The sequence below is a fragment of the Protomyctophum parallelum genome (genome assembly GCF_964188405.1).
Source record: "Protomyctophum parallelum genome assembly, chromosome: 1".
Taxonomy (NCBI): domain Eukaryota; kingdom Metazoa; phylum Chordata; class Actinopteri; order Myctophiformes; family Myctophidae; genus Protomyctophum; species Protomyctophum parallelum.
Window position 1 is genome coordinate 85,032,746 of NC_139697.1, and position 18,948 is coordinate 85,051,693.

The 18,948-nt window shown below is 42.9% G+C and overlaps 2 protein-coding genes across 3 annotated transcripts in view; one reads left to right on the plus strand and one right to left on the minus strand.

The window, feature by feature from the left end:
- The window catches only part of thap12a (THAP domain containing 12a), a 403,705-nt gene that overhangs the window by 244,510 nt on the left and 140,247 nt on the right, over positions 1-18,948 (plus strand). The window lies entirely within an intron of this gene.
- The window catches only part of uvrag (UV radiation resistance associated gene), a 105,356-nt gene that overhangs the window by 68,774 nt on the left and 17,634 nt on the right, over positions 1-18,948 (minus strand). For both annotated transcript variants that reach the window (XM_083783627.1, XM_083783628.1), the window contains exons 7-8: positions 13,637-13,742; positions 8,490-8,616 (exon numbers count right to left, since the gene is read on the minus strand). In XM_083783627.1, coding sequence (XP_083639753.1) covers positions 8,490-8,616; positions 13,637-13,742 — 233 coding nt within the window. The remainder of the gene's footprint in view (positions 1-8,489; positions 8,617-13,636; positions 13,743-18,948) is intronic.

Sequence of the window (18,948 nt, forward strand, 5' to 3'; positions counted from 1 at the left end):
TTTTAAGTGCTGACTTGAAAACGCAGTTCGATACCACCTGCGTGGACCCGGGCTATATACTGGCTTTCATGTAATGCCCAGCTCTGCTTCATCCATCTATCTTTCTATCCTTTCATCCTCCTACCTGTAACTCATTCCCGTGTGTATGAAGGCATGGGCCAGCAGGCTAACATACCGCAGCAGTGTAAAAACAGCATGTGTGTGTGTGTGTGTGTGTGCACGTGTGTGTGTGTGTGTGTGTGTGTGTGAGTGAGAGAGCAAGAGAGCATATGGTCAAATGTGTGTATATATATATCATACTTTAAAATTATTATTAATATATTAAAGTTATTATGTTGCTCCCCAGAGGTGTTATATCTTATCCTCAGGCAGACCCACACAGACACCTGCATGATACTACATATGGCAAAAGATCAGTTTGGTTGTGCATTTTATGAATGCCATATATATTGGTGGAAAGGTTAACTGACTGCAAAGAATGAGATTGTTACACATTTTTTACTAATGCACTGTAATGCAAATGTCACATTTGCTCACTGGTACTTCCAGTATACCGGAAGCATTTTGCACAGAATCACCCCTAAAACTACCGAATATTTTGAAGGCATTTTGAGAGAACCCATTCACCACAAACAAACCCTACATGCTGTATACGAACTTCAAAGCTGCTCTTCACTGTCAAACACGCCAATGTATTTATGTATTGTTATTTATTTGTCTCACACATGTTCTAACCCAAAAATGTAAACAGTCTCCTTTTTTTCTTTGAATGAGTGATTGTCAGTTAATGAGTTTAAATTTGTCACATCCATCACGCATTTGAACTTAAACACAGCTTTATACACCGAGTCTTGGTCAATGAGCTAAACATTTTCACTACAGTCTTTTGTTCGATTGTGTTTGATTATGCTGTAATACTTTGTTTTGACTTGAATCTACTCATTTTAAAGTTATATCGTCACAGAATTACCCCCCTTCTAAACGTTACAGGCTTTGTTTTAGATAATTTGACCGTATTGGAGAACATTTCCCAAAGCATACCGTACCGTTTGATTTTCAAGGATACCATTGGATTCCCTTCGTTTCAGGACATGTAATGAGAGCAAAATGGCCCTTTAATTACACAATTATTTACACAAAATGCCAGTAGAAAATTCAGCTCATGTGTCATGGGGCATTAATATGCTTTTTAGTGGTCATGTGAAGTTCTCTCCAACCTGTTCTCTGTCCTGTGTGTAAGCCTGAAGTAAACCATTCTTAACACTGTGTGGGAGAAGAAAGGATGGAATGTCAGTTCTATCCAGCTAAAACGACCCGATAGAATAGACTTGTCTTTATCAAATCTGCTCAAGCCCAGATATGTGGGTGGCTTGGCAGACACAGAGTCAGTGGGGAAGCTAGCACTAAAAGCTGACGGACAGTTCAAGGAAGACCCAGAGAAAGATACAGCAAGTCGGGCAGTAAAAGAAAATTTGAGAAGCTGGGGCTTTTCTCTGGTGACTCCTTCATGCTCCCCCAAACGTTTCCTGCACTGTTCCCAGTAACTCATTAGCAAGAGTAGCCGACAACAATCCCATTCACCCTTGATTCCCTTTTTCCCTCACTAAACATGGCAACCAGCTGAATCATATACTGTAGCAGTGTCAAAGCTGAGGGACAGGCAAGTAAGTCTCTAATGATGATAGCTTCAGTATGAGACCTTTCCTCTGAGGTGACAAATGCCTCCACACGCTTAAAAAAAAAAGCTGTCTGTTCTTTACATTAGTAAACCCTACCACTGACATTTACTGGCCAGGAACCCTGACGGTGTTGCAGAGGTTGAGTATAACTACCGTTATTAACCATGCTAAAAAGGGTGCTTGCAGAGCTGATTTATGCCGTCTGCCCAAGGTGGAAGGGGAAATTAGACGTGAGGAAATTGTGAAAAGAGTGCGACCCCGAGCAAAAACCCAAACCCATTAATTCTGTGGGAGGAAAGTGAAAATGTGGTGTTTTCGCGATTGAAAAAGAGCAAAGATGTTGTCGTCAGGCTCGTCCGTCTTGGATTCTGTGCGTGCGTGCGTTTACTCAATTAATGAAAACTTATAGCTCTCTCTCCTCTCATGCAAAAGCACACTCCCACCAAGTGTTCACTGCTATTATTGTAAATCAGCTGCCATGAGCAGCTAGTTGTTAACCTGTCATCAGAATGATACGGAGCGTTTTTTCTGTAGTCTTGATGTTCACTGCACGCTATCTGGGGTGGTCAAGTGGGGAACACACACACGCACGCATGCGCGCACACGCACACACGCTAGTCTGTGTGTAGTAAATGTTTCCTTAAAACAAAAAAAACATGCATAGCCCCGACTTTCATCTCATCTTTATCCCCCAGCACAACACGCATGCAGACACACATACACACACCTGCAGAATGTCTACTGTATGTTTGGGTTTTCTGGCTCATTTGTTTTCAGAGAGGAGGGTTTCCTGAGAATAACAGGTTTTCTATGGGTGATAAGAGACCGATCACTTAATGGGCACCATGGCTGAGTGAGAGACAGGAACACACTGTCAGACACACACCTCCTCAACATCCTAAACACTGTGACAAGGAATGAAGATTACACCGTCAGTCCTGAGTGTTAATTCAACTCAATAGTATAATAATGGACCCTTACAGGTCCTGTCAGATTTAAATGAACATTCAGGGTTTTACAGCGTGATAGCAGTCAACACAGGATGCCTTCTAGGAACGTCAGCAGAGGAATGAACTCATACTGTACATAGTTAACTTCGAAGTCTCAATGGTGGTCTTTAATAAGCAGGAGAAGAATGTTGTCATATTTCAGAAAACAACCAGTCTCCAACTGACACCAGGTCAAAAATGGTTTATCTGCTTGTCAAGAGACAGAACCGCATGCGTGCTCATTCATAAATGAAAATTCTGCTAAATAGAATCTGGATCTCAAAACAATCGACAGATATATAAACAAGCTATTCCTAGCGGCAGTCTGTCTGATGAGCAAGCTAAAGGATTGATAGCAAAACCTCCCTGCTGCATCCAGCTGGCACATATTTGATAGACAAGCCAACAACATGACACCAGGAGACCATTTAGGGTATTGTACAAGGGATAAAATGTGCAGAGCACCATTTTAGAAGAGGGACCACGTGGAGGCATCCTGGCACAGATCCAATTATAATCAGCCAAAGAATCAGGTGCTTTCTGAAATATTGTAAACACCCGTCAGCAATAATAACCTCTCATTAATAAAAGACGAGTGCTTTTTGTTGAATACCGCAGTCAAGCTATTAATAGTTTTACAGTGAGAGAGAAGTACCGCATGGTGTACAGTATGGTTTCTGGGTTTTCAACGTGTGGATTATGAGCCTGGGGGGAATAACAATGTACTAAAAGTGCAATTAGAGAAAGAAAATTGAATTAATCTAAAAAAGTAATTTTCCTTCAAAAGTGTATTTCCTAATAAGCACCTGTGCTTCGTGGATGGATGCCATGAATATGATGTGAGGGGAGGGCATCCAGTTCTTCTGGCTGTACGGCTCAGTGCTGACAGGCAAAGAGGCAGAGGATTAAGACCCATTTGTCAGGATCCACACACAAAGAAAGCTCCCAAAACCCCCTATAGCACTGTGTGTGTGTGTGTGTGTGTGTGTGTGTGTGTGTGTGTGTGTGTGTGTGTGTGTGTGTTTGAGAGAATGCCTGTGCACACTTGCACGCACTAACAATGCACATGCCAATCATTAACAGCTCCCCACCCCAGACCCTGGTGGCCCAGTGCATCGTGGTGCCACTGCCCTTTGGCCAAACAGCTCGCTCTGTCCCTCTCTGGCCCTTCTGGAACCTGCCTGGCCTGGTTTTAGACAAACACTGACACTGGTGCCAGCCAGGCCACTGAGACAGATCACTTTGTGGGACGACAGGGCTTTGAAAAGACTCATTAATAGGAACTAGGTCAGTCGCCTTGATTAGGCTAAATATAAATGAGTGGAAATCTTGGTCGAAATGACTCCGGATAGCGATTGTTGGGAGGGAACATTTGGAGCATCACCGGTTGAATCATATAATTGTAACCCAGCTTGACCTTTCCCTATTGTTAAACTTTTGACTTATGTGCAATTGTATAAGCAACCTAGGAAGCACATGTTCTACTGAAAAGAATTCTAGGAGCCATCTGGATAGTCTAGCTGTTCTACAGCTTGATGGATGTTACAGTTAGGTTCAAGGCAGGTCTTCACTGTTGTGTGTGCATAACTGCATATTATGGTATGAACTGAATTTATGGTATGAACTCATTTGTGAGTGTGTGTATGTATACATGTTCACCTGCATGCTAATGTAATTGTATGTCTCCCACAGCAGTATTCAACATGACCTTGGACTGAGGGTTTTATTTCCCAGTGGACATTAGGTGTGCGCAGGGTTGCAGTCAAATACCCAAGAGGCGTTATGGACTCCATAGCGACCTCAGCGACTCCATTGCACAAAGTTTCTTTAGTGTGCTTTCTTATGTCAAATAGCAGTTAGCCTATTTTTCAAGGAATGTTCTTCTATTTTCATAAAAAATCTTGTATTTTGGCTTATGTGGTTGAACCACAGGAATTGAGGGGGGGTGGGGGGGGGGACTCGCAGGTTCAGACGACATAAGTTTTCCGTTTGTGATGGCACGACATCAGTATATTTTATACGGTACTCTACTCTTAAAGCGCATTAAGACTATGATGAACAAGCAGTATTACACATAATTACAAATAAAGCAAGACATTGCTCACAACTTGTATAGTAAATGAGTAAAAGTATGTTTTTTATACTACTGGGGCATTACATGGGAAGAAAATACCTATACAAAATATTTTCTCAAAAACGAGGATACAAATGAATTGTGAATTATTTTGTGAAGTCTCTTTTACCAACTACAGTTTAGTTCTGTGAGCCATGATGTGAGTCACACCATTTCAAAGGTGTGACTGTCATTACAACAAGAAGTGTAAAGGGGAAAGATACTACTTGACTATAAATACTTTATTCACTTTCCTACTTGTTTGTATACTTTTTTTAGCCTGTTTTCGGGGGAACATGCTGTCCAAGCAGTTGTCGGAGTCGCACAAAAACAGTCAATGTAAAAGCTCACATCACACATTGCACATCAGTCGCAGTCGCACCCCCTTTCATGACGACGCCAGGCCCAGGAAATAATTCCCAATGCATTTTCCCCATAGACATTTCAAAAAGTTTTTATTTAAAGACCTTTTAAGCGTCGTACAAAGCCAACTCGAGTTGTGCCAAATCATGACAACAAACTGTTTTGGACCAAACAAATACCGGTAGTTACAAAGAAGAAAAACAACAAAAAAAGTGTTGTAACCTGCTGTTTTTTTCTTCTTTCCAATTATTTGTTCGGCCCAAAACATTTTGTTTATTAACGTCTTTAAATAAATACTTTTTGAAAAGTCTATGAGGAAAATAAACGGGGAATTATTTTCCGGGTCTCTCGAGGAAGTGGGACTGCAACGCTCTATACAGGCAAGAGGTTAAAGGCTTGCCTTCCACCCACTTTGATCTCCATTCATTTCAACTGTAGTTTTCTACATACTAGGGCATTAACCAAACGTGATTTTTGATAGTCGACTCGACTACCATCAAAATCGATTTATAGTTGATTAGTCGCCAGTAAAATATATTTATTCCATCCAATCAAGCATTAAAACATAGTGTTCTGAAACAGCCAGCGAGTGAAGCAAAACAGAGCCGGTGAATGCAGGCCGAGTGGAATAGTACTAAGAGAGTGGCGACACACTTTGATCTCACCGCAAAGCGGGTACCTATGGGCTATAGTTCCAAACATTGGAACTATCCCATTGACATAGAATGAGCACTTCTGCATTCCATTGTTACAGTGGGAGTCAACGCGAGTGTCGCCACTCTCTTAGTTCTTACTAGATTACGCTGAATGCCGCTCTGCCTCTGATTGGCCGAAATTAGCTCAGCTGTGACAATGACTCACGTGTCACAATGACTCACGGATGGACGTGTTGTGAGCTTGCAGATCTGCTGTTTTTGATGCGCAAGACCGTTCTACGGAGCAGCATAGCATGTTACGTTGTTCACAATGTTTGGAGAGTGGAGACTGGAGCGGGGAGGAGGAGGAGGAGGAATGAACCATGCGATGTTTTTCATACAACCCTAAATGTTCAACAACAAGTTACAACCACAGTTCCTTTGGTTTTTAGAAGGAGCTACAAGCTAGGAGGAGGTTATGATTACATACTAGGTTTGCTAGCTATCAGGCTGCCAGGCTATGAAGATGATCAACTATTTAACTTCATCGCGACTATTATAACTATGATCGTGCGGCATAGCGTTTTTTTTTTTTTTTTTTACAAGCATGAAGAAACATGAAATCACGGCAAGAGCTACTGTAGTTTGACTGTCACCAAACTGGATAATATTGGGCAGAGTGAGGAGGAACTCCTGCTATACTTTACTGTACCGGACGACACGTCTCCAATCTAACTGGTTGAACAAACTACAGTAATAAACTCACCAATAGTAAAAGTATTTACACACTGTAGTTGTCCCCATTGAGCGTATGAGCCTATGAGGCATATCACATTATGCTTTTCCCAAAGAAAAACTGTCTCCGCCGATCTGCCGCCCACGAGTGAGGGTGACGGCAAAACCCACATACAGTATTGTATATGATATGAAAACAATCAGCCAGGAATGGATTAGTACTGAAGTTGGCGAACTACCAACAAAACAACCGAGCTCACAGCTGCATGCCTGCATGTCTGCTGTATAAAAAATATTAAAAAATATTAAAAATAATATTAGCGAATAATCGGATGTCAATTAACAGTGTCGACTAGTGTTTTGCTAGTCGACTAGACGACTATTCAATTATTATGTTAATGCCCTACTACATACTGTATAAAGCGAGTGGCAACTTATCAGAAGACTTGTTTGACAAGTTGTTCCCTGAGTCAGAAGACTATCATCTGGCCCAGGCCGTAGCGTAACGGTCTGGGCACCGGACTGGTGATCCAGTCGCGGTGTGCCGCGGGTTCGACTCCCGGACCCGACACGGCCTTTACCGCATGTCATCCCCCCATCTCTCTCCCGTTTCCTGTCAGCCTACTTTCTGTCCCTTAAAAAATCAATAAAAAGGCGTAAGCCGCAAAAAAATATCTTAAAAAAAAAAAAGAAGACTATCATCTGAGGTAGTGTTGAATAAGCCTTTTGTGTCATGTGTCCACACTCCACACACACACGTTTTTGAGGGGCGTTAGCCCCTCCTATGTCCAGCTTTGTGCAAACACAAACTTTGTCCTAACACAAACATTAAATGCCATTGACAATGAATGGACAATTTTGAGTGTTTGTGTAAACACAAACATTGCGTAACACAAATATTGTCAATAAACATATCAAACGATAAATACAATTGATTATTTTCATTATTTGATATTGACAGTTATTGAATTAGTGTAATTAGTTGAGCTGCACAAAGTGAGAGTGTAATTATTCTGTCTATCATACTGTACTATTATGTATGACAGTGCACAAGGTTGTCCACCAGATGGTGATGAAAAGTGAACTCAACTATGCACACCTCTAAATTGCCTTGATGTTCACTGAACTCATGCTTTTGGTATTACAGTGGTTATGTATTGCCACAATTATATTATGAGGATTAGTCTCCTGTATGATATATTGTACTGTATTATGTGATATACATGATATCACAAATCAAATTGCAAATGACTTCATTAACAACATTGTTAGGCATATCATCACAAGCACAGACATAACTGTGACATCATGTGTTTGAACCCACCTCGTGTTTGCCCTCTGAATTATTTTCTCCCTCTCTCTCTCTCTCTCTCACCACAGTAATATCTAATAAAACAGAAATACCTTAAATATATTTTTAGAAATTCCAGTATGATTTGTTTGGCCCAAGAATGCAGACATATTTTCTAGGCAATGTGTTTTGACTGTTACGCCAGCTTGCCTGGCAGCGATACTACTGGCAAAACCATGAATTGGAGCAAGGTTTAGTAGGTAGGCACTCCCATTTCCAAATAAAATAAATTCCTTTCGCCACCTTTTCTCCATGCACTTGATTTAGCCCCGTTAAACAATAATTTGTCAGAAAATAAACTCTAAATTGGGGTAATATACAGTATTGTATGTATTAGCCAATGAACGCAATTATGTGAGGACAAAGCCACAATAGTCAACTGCTTGTCTATTATCGCTCAAGTAGGGTTAATGATGTTAATTATCTTGCTTAGAAAGAGGCCGTTTGTTTTTCTACATTAGACTGTGGAGGAAATACTGTTGTTTGTATTGCAGACGTGATGTCATCAATCAATGTCCTCCCACCAGCAGAACAATTCACAACGAAAAGTGTGCATTGGCTTTAAAAACAGACATTTGGCAGACACAGTGGAAGAGCAGCTGCCTGTTACTGAGCTGCCTTTACCTTTCTTCTGAAGCTGCGCTCTCTCCTTCTGCCGCTGCTCTATCTCTCTGCCCAGCGCCTTCCTCTGCCGATCCAGCTCACTGCGCAGAACACCAATGCGAAGCTGCATGCACTCCCTCTCCTTTTTCTGCTCAGAGTCAAAGTGACAGAGAAAAGAGAGAAATTGAAAGGGAAATAAGAAACGTTTACTATTATGTCATGGCGACTTAAGCATTTTGTTACCAAGCCCACATATTCCTCATTAGCTCCCTCAAAACCACCATTGGAAATACGTTCCAATCCGATGTCAATACTCCTCTATCAAGCCAAAACCTCACTGTCAAAATTCCAAGGACCACTGTCCAATATGTGACAGTGAGAGAGGGACATGAAATTAAAAGATCTGATGGAAAAAAGGGGCTTGGAATGAGCTTAATTTATAGAAATGCATGCCAACACACAAATGTGAATTTGTAAATTCTGAGCTCAGATTACGTCTACCAGAGGCGAGAGGCATTGAACAAAGGTGGAGGTCTCCGTGGACAGGAGAAAATGATGAGAGAGGACTTTGGGCTATGTCGGTTAGTGTCAATATAGTTTATTTATAGAGTAAGACTTCTAAGATAACTCCTCTTTATAGACTGTCTCACTGCAATGCCAAATGCAGTATAAAACATAAAAAGCCAAGGTTTTATTCTCTTACAACCTTAAAACTTCAACAAATTGCAGATTCATAGTCTCAACTCTCAACATGAGCTTATAGATCAGCCGTGTCATTATACGGATCGTCAATTCAAGAGGATAACGTGCGTACGGCATATAAATATTACCCTCCCACACCACTGGCACTTACCAAAAGATCCTGATCAAAAACAGACAAGGACAGACTTTAGACGGTGACACATACCGGTAAGTTGTACGATAGGCACGTGAAGTCTTAAGTGCTGTGGTGATTTAGCAACATGCCATCATCACCATATGAGTGGACTGACAAGCCTGGCAGACAGCAACAGGACTCAGACTAAAACACAGGGCTCTGATATTTACAAAGCAGAAACATGCGCAGATGAACCCTCGCCTCCCCCCATAGTGGAGTGACTGAAGTCAGACGAAGATGAATCAATGTCAGACACCCACCAACCGCTAAAACACACACACACACACACGCATAGACACGTAACCACATAATCCTTCTAAAACACACCCAGGTGAGAGCCCAAAGAACAGTCCATGAACACTACATGAGTCTCAGTCTGCCTGTGTGTCGCCGTTGGCTGGCGTCTCTCTCTCACCACACGCTCCCCGGCCAGCAGGGGCTTGGCGATAGAAACGTCAGAGTGCAGGTCATTAGTCAACGTCTTAGTTCTCCCTCTCTTTTTCTCTACGCAGGCATCTCTTCATCCAGCCCTTCACGTGTCTATCTGGGAGCAGAGGGAGTGCAGAGCGGGCCAACGAAGGTAATGAGTAACAGCACAGGGAAGATGTGTGGGCTTCGATGAGGGGAGGAAGATATGAGTGCCGCAGAAATATACAGTGAGGAGAGACCAGATGGAGGATGGACACATAGGACATCAAACACACGCTAGGAGAAACTTTAAGAGGGGGGGGGGGGGGGGGGGGGTGAAAAGAGCGAGGCACAGATGACAACAGTGAGAGAGGAAAGAGAGATAGAGGGATTGCAGGAGGAAAGAGAGATAAAGGGATAGCAGAAGGAAAAAGAGAGAGGGACAGCATGGGGAAAGAGAGAGGAATAGCAAAAGAGTACTGGAAGAGGGACAGGGTTTGATGTGATAACAGAGTTTTAACCTCGTTACCGAGATCCTTCATTTTTTTTCCACGAGGGAGAGGCCTGTGGTGTGCGGCGTCACGTGTGCACACGCACATTCATGCACATGCCCAGATAACGATCATTGCCTGGAACAGGAGTGGGAATAGAGATAGGGTTCTTCTTCTTGAAGTTTTATGGGGGGGGGGGGGGGGGGGGGGACAGACTGATAGAGCCTCCATCCCTCGGAGTGTCGCACCCTGATGCTCGCCTGTCAAACCACCGCTGGCTCTGGCACGAACTGCCAAACCTCCTACACTTTCACCAAGGGCGAGAGTTGACACGTAGGTCACGGCCTGTCTGTCTGTGTCTGTCTGTCTGTCTGTGTCTGTCTGTCGGTCTGTGTGTATGATCATCAACATCAAACAGCCGTTGGTCAGCTGAGTAAACAAGCAGCAGGCACAGAGGGGTCTGCAGCGTATTAAACCCACCAGATTAATGGCAATGGTGTGTGGGTGAGAGGGTGAGAGGGTGAAACGGCCATGCTGCTGGACTGGGTGGGCTTCGGCCAGTCACCCCCTTTGATCCACGCTCATTGTAGAGCAGGCATATTCACACAGATAGGCAGGCCGAGTACAGAGCTCTCCTACTCACGCGAGCAGAGGGAAAGACCCCTGAAGAACCACACAATGATCTCCTCTCTCCCTTCCCTCTCTTAATGTGTCTTAAAGTCGCCAGGCTGGTATGAGGATATGCATTACATGATTTATTAACTGAGGTGAACTCCGAAAAAAGAAAAGGCTCTGAGGAATGCTTCACTGTGGGGGAAACATCAGCCACGGGTTCTTTTATTTTTATTTTTTCTGTGTGTTTGAATGGGACTCTTTGTGGGCAGTGTGTGGAGGTTGGAGTTTGTGTGCGATGTACAGAAAGGCTTTCGGTGCAGTGTCTTTGATAGGTAGGGCCGACGGAGACGAACAAAGAAGTCAACTATCAGAAGCTGATGGAGAGTAACAGCTGTGGCTGAGAAGGAGTGATGGGATGCAATGAGCAATGATGAGCTCTTAACACCATCATTTTGTGTCTCTGCAGAAAAAGCACCCTAAAGAATTCAGGACTCCATGTGGACCTGAATTTTTATAGATACAAAAATTTGACATGTCTGAACTGAGCGGTGCAGGCTGTGTGTGTGTGTGTGTGTGTGTGTGTGTGTGTGTGTGTGTGTGTGTGTGTGTGTGTGTGTGTGTGTGTGTGTGTGTGTGTGTGTGTGTGTGTGTGTGTGCTCAACGGTGCCACTTTAGGTCACCCAGCAGTATTGTCGTAATCAAGTGACATAGATACAAATAGCTGTTCATTGGAGCGGTTAGGCACCGCTCAAAAACACTCCCAACCCTCTTAATGGCGTAACGCACACAGAAAAACAATATATAGGCCTTTATGTGCTCTTAAGCTAAAAAGCATGTAATCCAAAAGTGAATCTACCTGGAGGACGAAAATATGGCCGTGTCACTGCCTCAGGGCTTTTATAACACAGAGGATGTCGACGCGTTTGAAGTGAACGTTTACAATAAACACAACGTCAAACCTGGGATTAGTGCTTCGTTTTCACAGCTGTGTGGCTGCCAATTCCAAAAATGTTAAATATGCCTTCTTGCTGCTTCTTTTTTTTTTTTTTTGGCTCTTTGTCAAAGGATACGACAGGAGGTGGAAACATAAATAGTGGCTTTTGGTCAAGGCATTATTATTCAGAGGCTTGTGGTGGTGGTGGGGCACAGGGGCTCTCCCCATTTCTTCTCTGACAAGCAGCCAAAACAGAAAGCTATGACAACAGCCTGAAGGGTCTAATTACATCTTTCCGGGGATCTGTGCGATACAGGCTATAGAATCCTACAAGTATTTAGTACAATACCACCTACAGTAGGTTGTTATTACAGGATAACCTAAACGGCCTGACTAGTAAAATAACGTAGAAAACATGAAACGTGATTTTTTGTTTAGCAGGAAATTTGATGGAATAGAGATTGACTAGTCTCATCAGAATATTAGTTGCCCTAAACACTCAATTCTGTAGGGCTGTTACACTAAGATGCTGATCATTATCTCCACCAGGAGATCATTCGTTCAACCGTGTGTGTGTGTGTGTGTGTGTGTGTGTGTGTGTGTGTGTGTGTGTGTGTGTGTGTGTGTGTGTGTGTGTGTGTGTGTGTGTGCGCGCTCCATTGAGCCTCTCAAATACTTTTCAATTCAATGACAACAATTTATTTTTTGCAGAGTAATTGTGCATCTGGGGATAATCCTGCCAGAATATGTACTAGAATGCAAGTTTGCTGGTGCCATCTATTAGATTAATTTATAAATATGACAACGTACCCCAAAACACCCATATCACCATGTCCATGTACTCATTTAGAGCTGTGTTACTACTGTATGAGTCAGACTTAGCCCTTTTTACAGAGTTTAGAGTGCTGGTGATCAGCAAAACTGGCACCAAAACAAATACAGCAACGTGTAGACATGACAGACATGTAGAGTTATAAATACTGCATTTGACAATACAATTGGTATGTGGGTGATTTGATTGGGACATCCCTACTTAATTGAATGTTACATTATGTTATGGTGTGGTGAGTGTTGAGAGACCTCTCTCTCTCTCAATCTCATGGATTGACAATGCTGGCATCATAAACTATAACATCTCATCCTACATGCCATTGCTTTTCAGTTTTATGTAGAATTGACTGAACCTGAGTAGCCATCATTTCAACGACATAATGGATCTTACTTCCTCTGGTGAAAGTCTCGCAAAGCGAGTGAGGTGCCGCAAAAACCTGACATTTCAATTCACAACCTTGGATTGAGTGGCGATACAATTATTGCCATTGACATAAGAAATTAACCATCAGACTTTGCGAATAATAAAGACATTTGTCCAGAACCACGTGCAGAATCTTTCTGACAATGGAACTGGGGAGGCTGTGTGCTTCTCATTTTGCGATGTTTTAGGCTATAACATTGTAATGTTATGTTCATCCTATGGTGAGATCACCGCCCAAAGCTATAGCCTGCCCTATAGACTAGTCTGGTTGGACCATGATAACATAATCAAAGTTCTGTATTATATCCACCCCACCTTTTGCACCATGCCTTTTCATACGTGCACAACCCCAAAACATTCAGTCATCTCATGTCCCAGACAAAGAGAAAGATGGAGGAAGGTAGACGGTGAATGTTTATATGAGAGAGAGTGAGAGAGAGAGGATGACAGTAGAAATGATGTATAAGATGATGTCACACTACTCTTTCAAGGCTATAGATAGACATTGAGGAGATACAGTATGCACTCCACTGGAATGTAATTTCAGCGTCTCTGAGATAAATGGATTTCCTTAAGCAAGAGCCTCACCCGTTCTGTGCAAGTTGATGTGGTTCTTAGTTTCTCCTCAATCTCCTTCCCGATCTTCTGCACTGTCACCTGGGTCTGCTTGATGGCTCTCTGGGCTGTGTGGAGCCTACAGGAGGGAAAGAAGGCACAGTAACCATCTAGAACCGCAAGAAAGATTCCTGACGTTCAAACTGGGTTCCTAAGTGTGTGGTAGATTGATTGCTAGATAAAAAGGAGCATCAATGTTTATGACTGCACCAGTCATTCATTTAATTCAGATTGCGTGTTTACAGTAAATGTTTGTAGGCAGATGGTCAGGCTTGTGTGAGTTACGACATTCCCCATGTGTAGGCCCTTTGTTGAGCCTGTTTGCTTCCCCTTTGCCATTTTTCTGATTTACTGGGGTTATTCTGCATTGTTCGGCTTTGTCACCAAAATGCTAACTATTAATACAGAACAAAGGACAAAGTGCATTCTGCAAACATTCTGAGAGGAAAAAAGCCCTGGGTTCGATACAACTAATGTAAGCTATACTCCTACAAACCCATGGGACAGATCAAGTTCTCAAATACCACAGACCACAAATAGCCTAACAGAATTTTAATCACTATTTTTCTCTAATACACCTCACCACAATATGAGATCAGATGTTACCCTATGGACCTAAACCTATCAATCCCAGAAAGCGGTAAGAAACATCAAGGGCCAACTAATAAAATCTGACCACAACTACAGAGAACCATTTCTAAACTGTCGGGTTGCTCTACTCCTGTCATTGTCCCCGTCCTTTGGAAAAGGGGAACCGTAACAACGGTACAGAAATGACAAGCCAGAGCATTATTGCAGTCATCAATCACTGTGCTGATTAACTTCGAAGTATGTTTTGTGCAGTTCCAGAGCTCATGCAAAGAAAGAAGAAACTGCCCACAACACAACCTCAGGGATTCAGCCAAACTGTCCCACATGGTGGGCTTGGGCTACAGACACATTGTCAGAGCAGATTAAGATCACCCCATATCTAGCTTAAAGTTGGAGTGCCTGGCCCGGCCCAGCGGTCCGTGCACCTACGCTGGTAAACCAGCCTGACAGTGTGTCGCGGGTTTGTGTCCCGATCCCGACGACCATTGCTGCATGTCTTCTCCCCCATCTCTCTCCCCGTTTCCTGTCTACCTACTGCAATAGGTCTATTTGTACGCCTCTAAATGTTTTGATGATTTGAACAAGGTGGACCCTCTTGTAAACAAGTGTAATGCTTTATGTCTTTGTATTGAGTTGTGCTTGAAATGTACTGTAATTCTGCAAACTGTTACAATCAATAGGTCAGGATTCCAGTATGTTCCTATTCACCTGTTCAGCAGAGCTTACACCTTAAAACAGGAAAGCAAAAATGCACAGTAAAACCTTGTCTTTTTACCATTTACCAATCCATTACCAAATATAAACTGTCATGGCAAGTGATATGTAGCCTAAAGAGAAATGCTTCTCTCCATGCAGTGCTAGTACAACAACAATATATTTCTCCCATACGTCTGTCAGCTATTGGCCGGTGCTTTTATTCATGAACCCTTATACACAAAGCTATGTTTTCCCCAGAGTGTACTCTGATGATTTCTAGACCAATCTAGAGATTAACGTGACGGTGTGATGACAGACTATGCTCAGTTTGACTGAAAATGACCAAGTTGACAAGCTACACTGCTACAGTACACACACAGTTCACTTTGAGTCGGCTGATAAGTCGTAAATCCTTAAGTGAACTCTTCTGCTCTTTTACCGTCTTTGATTCTCTTCAGCAGAGGTAATTAGTGATATGTGAATGGATTATTGGTGTATACTGAACAAAGCCCTAAATTGTCTGTCTGTGCCTGTAGGCAATATACATATACAAATGTCTCTAATGGGGGAGATTCTCTGGCGTAAAAAGCACCAGTGAATACTATTTGAGAGCTCTCAAATAGTATTCAACATCACCTCTCCCCCGGAAATGGCAGGGACTTTAAATTTGGTTCGTAAATAGTAGGAGTAGGCGTTTTACTCTGCTGAGTCCACTATGATGAGAAAATGGCTTTTGCATAGCTATACACTTTCCAAATTTTGCCTCCTGAGTGGTTTTAGTTTGCGAGGCTCAGTGGGGTCATCATTTTGCAAATCCAGGGGGATTCTTCTGGGATTTGGGGTTATGAAGATTCCATGGCTACTATAGCACATTACTACGACAAAGCTTTTGGCAAATCATTCCCGTTTTGATATAAAAAGCATTTTGTGGAGGAGCAGATCCAACAGGATCACCATTTCTCCTCTTCTTCTTTTTTTGTGACAGCGATAGCCGTCGGTGATAGTCGTCCTCTGGAACGTTGGGGCGAAGCTGTTTTGACAGCTTCATCTGTTTAGGTGATTGCGATGCTGGAATCTGATACCACTTCTTCCCCTAGGTGAGAGCAGTTATCTTCTCAACCCCCTTTTCACGCATGTCTGCCCCCCTTATCGCTCCCTGTGTCTGGGCCCAGGGCCTGCCCATCAAGCCTCACCACAATCTATGGATCCAGAGAAGAGAAAGTACCTACTACCTGCCATCCAGAGAACACATTCTAACTATAGTCATGATGATGGGCCAAAATTGCTAGCTCGCTAGCTTGCTGATCGCTAGGTCATGTGTGACATGCAACACCGTCGTATGATGAAGTTTAAATCAGGCTTTAAGGTGTGAAGAGTAACCAACAGCTAGGCTTCAGGGGCTTTACCGGAAGTTATGACTGACTGCTTCACAAGCAGCCAGCCCTTGATGTTAAGATTGATAAGCATCAGAAAAACAATAACATTTGCTCATTTGACCCCGGCACAAGGGTACGCAACGGTGTTAAGAGAAAAACAAAAGTACTCCTGAAACTTTCTAAACAGAACTTTTGCTAAAACAAGAGTTGTAGAAACGTTTGTTGAACGTTGAGTTGTTGGTGTAATGCATTGCAGACGGTGGAGATTTTGAAAGATTTGTGAGAATATGAGATATGAGAGATTGACTCTCAGGAAAATACAAATGGTCTCGACTTTGCTGACCTTAAAATCCCTCCCAGGTCCAAGCCTTTTAAAAACACCTTCCAGCCAAGCTGGAGGTCAACAGCCTGGCAACCTCCCTCACACCCACCACCCTCTGTTCTCTATTCACTTTACTTCACTGATGACCTTAAAATAAATATTTACCATGGTTTATGTGCCGTGCTGCGGTCCAGAATTCATAATCTTGCAATCAGTGCAGAGCAGAATCAGCAAAGACAGATGTGTCATCTGGCTTACGGAGATAAGTGAGAGGAAGGCCTTGTGCGTATCCGTTGTCTCTGAAGAGCTGGGCACATCAAATCAACTACAGTGCATTTCATGGCCTCGTTAGTGGGGCTAGGGCTAAAGAACGGGCTAAAGAATGGGTTCTAATTCACATCATGATGTTACACAGTCGCATGAATCAGGATTTAGTTTTTCTTTGCAAGTTCCATTTTCTCCATATCATTCGTTTTTGTTTTGAGAGAGCGCTTTGACACAGAACTTTGTGGAAAACGTTTTGTGCATCTTTTGTGCAGCCAAGAGAGACGAGAGGAAACAAGGTGTATATCCTTGTGGATCTCAAGGAAACAGGAAAACAGTCTTCGGCCATGTCATATCATGGTTTTCACTCTGTGAGATGCTGTTTTATCGTGGAACAAGAGATCGTGGCATTTGTTAAGGTTTATTGGGTCCCTTCCAAGTCCGACTCACGCTGTCTAGAGTTATGTCAGTTCAAAAGGTAACGTTATGCACATCCATATATTCTGTCACTGGTGCAGGACAAAGTTTCAGTAATAGTACAGCATATAACAGCCATATTTTGGGAGAATCGATCACATGGTGATACAAGCGTGACATTTGGTACAAATCATCTTTGAAGGTCACTTAAGAAACCAAGCCACTTGAAGAATTTGGCCCAAGGGGTCTCTGTGCACTCCGTGTCTACCGTTTGAAATCCTAATGTACCTGCTCTGTGGAACTGCGGAAGTAGAGCGTTCTTACGGATACTTCATGCGCTGGTGAGCAACTTTCATTGAAATGAATTAGGTGGGGCGGGGCAGTCCGCCCGCCCACCCAAGTCAGTAGAAACTAGCTGAAGGACAAATTATTGTATTGACTCCAGCAACCACTACTCAAAGATGCATGGCAAACAATGCAGCCAATCAGCGTGCTCAAAACAAATTCTGGTAGCCAACAACCTTGGGACAAAATGTGCCTCTACCAGGGACAAACCTCCAACATAACACAAACAAAACTAAAAAGAGACACCATGGTAGAAAATCACAACAAACACCACCTTTAAAGTCAACCTGTGCCTCATTGGTGAAGAATGTCAACACATTCACCTCCTTGCTATTCATCTCACCTTACTATTGTCTCCCTCTGTACAGGGGATGGGAGATAAGATTAGCAAGCTGAAATATTTTTGGCAGGCCAGCATGCACACTTACATACTCCTCCAGGCTGCTTTCTCTAAGGTTCCACTCAGATGCTGTAAGCTATGTTTACATGACAACTATGGCAGAGGAGTAGGAAAGCCAGAGAGATCTTGAGAAGATTTCTTTTTGTCTCAAGGGTCACAGAAGGGCCAAGCACTCTGCAGATGATTATGGAGGTTGGCTCCCGAGTCACGAGAGAAAGCCCCCTGCCCTTGCCTCACACTAAACCCCAAACAGTTCCCCATGGTTACTTAAGCTGCCTGGTGTAATGAGCCAAACAATAAACAATAAAAGGGCTTTGCTGCAAACCAGGGGTTTCATAAACAAGCTCACATAAATTTATATTAGAAAGTTACAGCTTACCGTCTGTTTAAAAGAAATGAAATCGATAGAGGCAAAAGCTTAGAAGTGGGTTAACAACCTATGATGTGGGGAAAATGGAGCGCAGCACATAAAATATATTGTCAGTTCACAAGCTTAATTTTCTAACAACAAAACGATCTCTTTCACCAGGAGGCTTCATCAGGTCCTGAGGAAAGGTGAGGGGAAAATAAAGCTTGGGCGTTTGCAATACTTTGTCTTTTGGTCGACTCCCTCGCTCCAATTGAAAATGATTGACCTTAAGACTGAAGCGTAGGCCCAGGCCGTAGCGTAACGGTCTGGGCACCGGACTGGTGATCCAGTCGCGGTGTGCCGCGGGTTCGACTCCCGGACCCGACACGGCCTTTACCGCATGTCATCCCCCCATCTCTCTCCCGTTTCCTGTCAGCCTACTTTCTATCCCTTAAAAAATCAATAAAAGGCGTAAGCCGCAAAAAAAAAATATCTAAAAACAAAAAAAAGACTGAAGCGTAGATC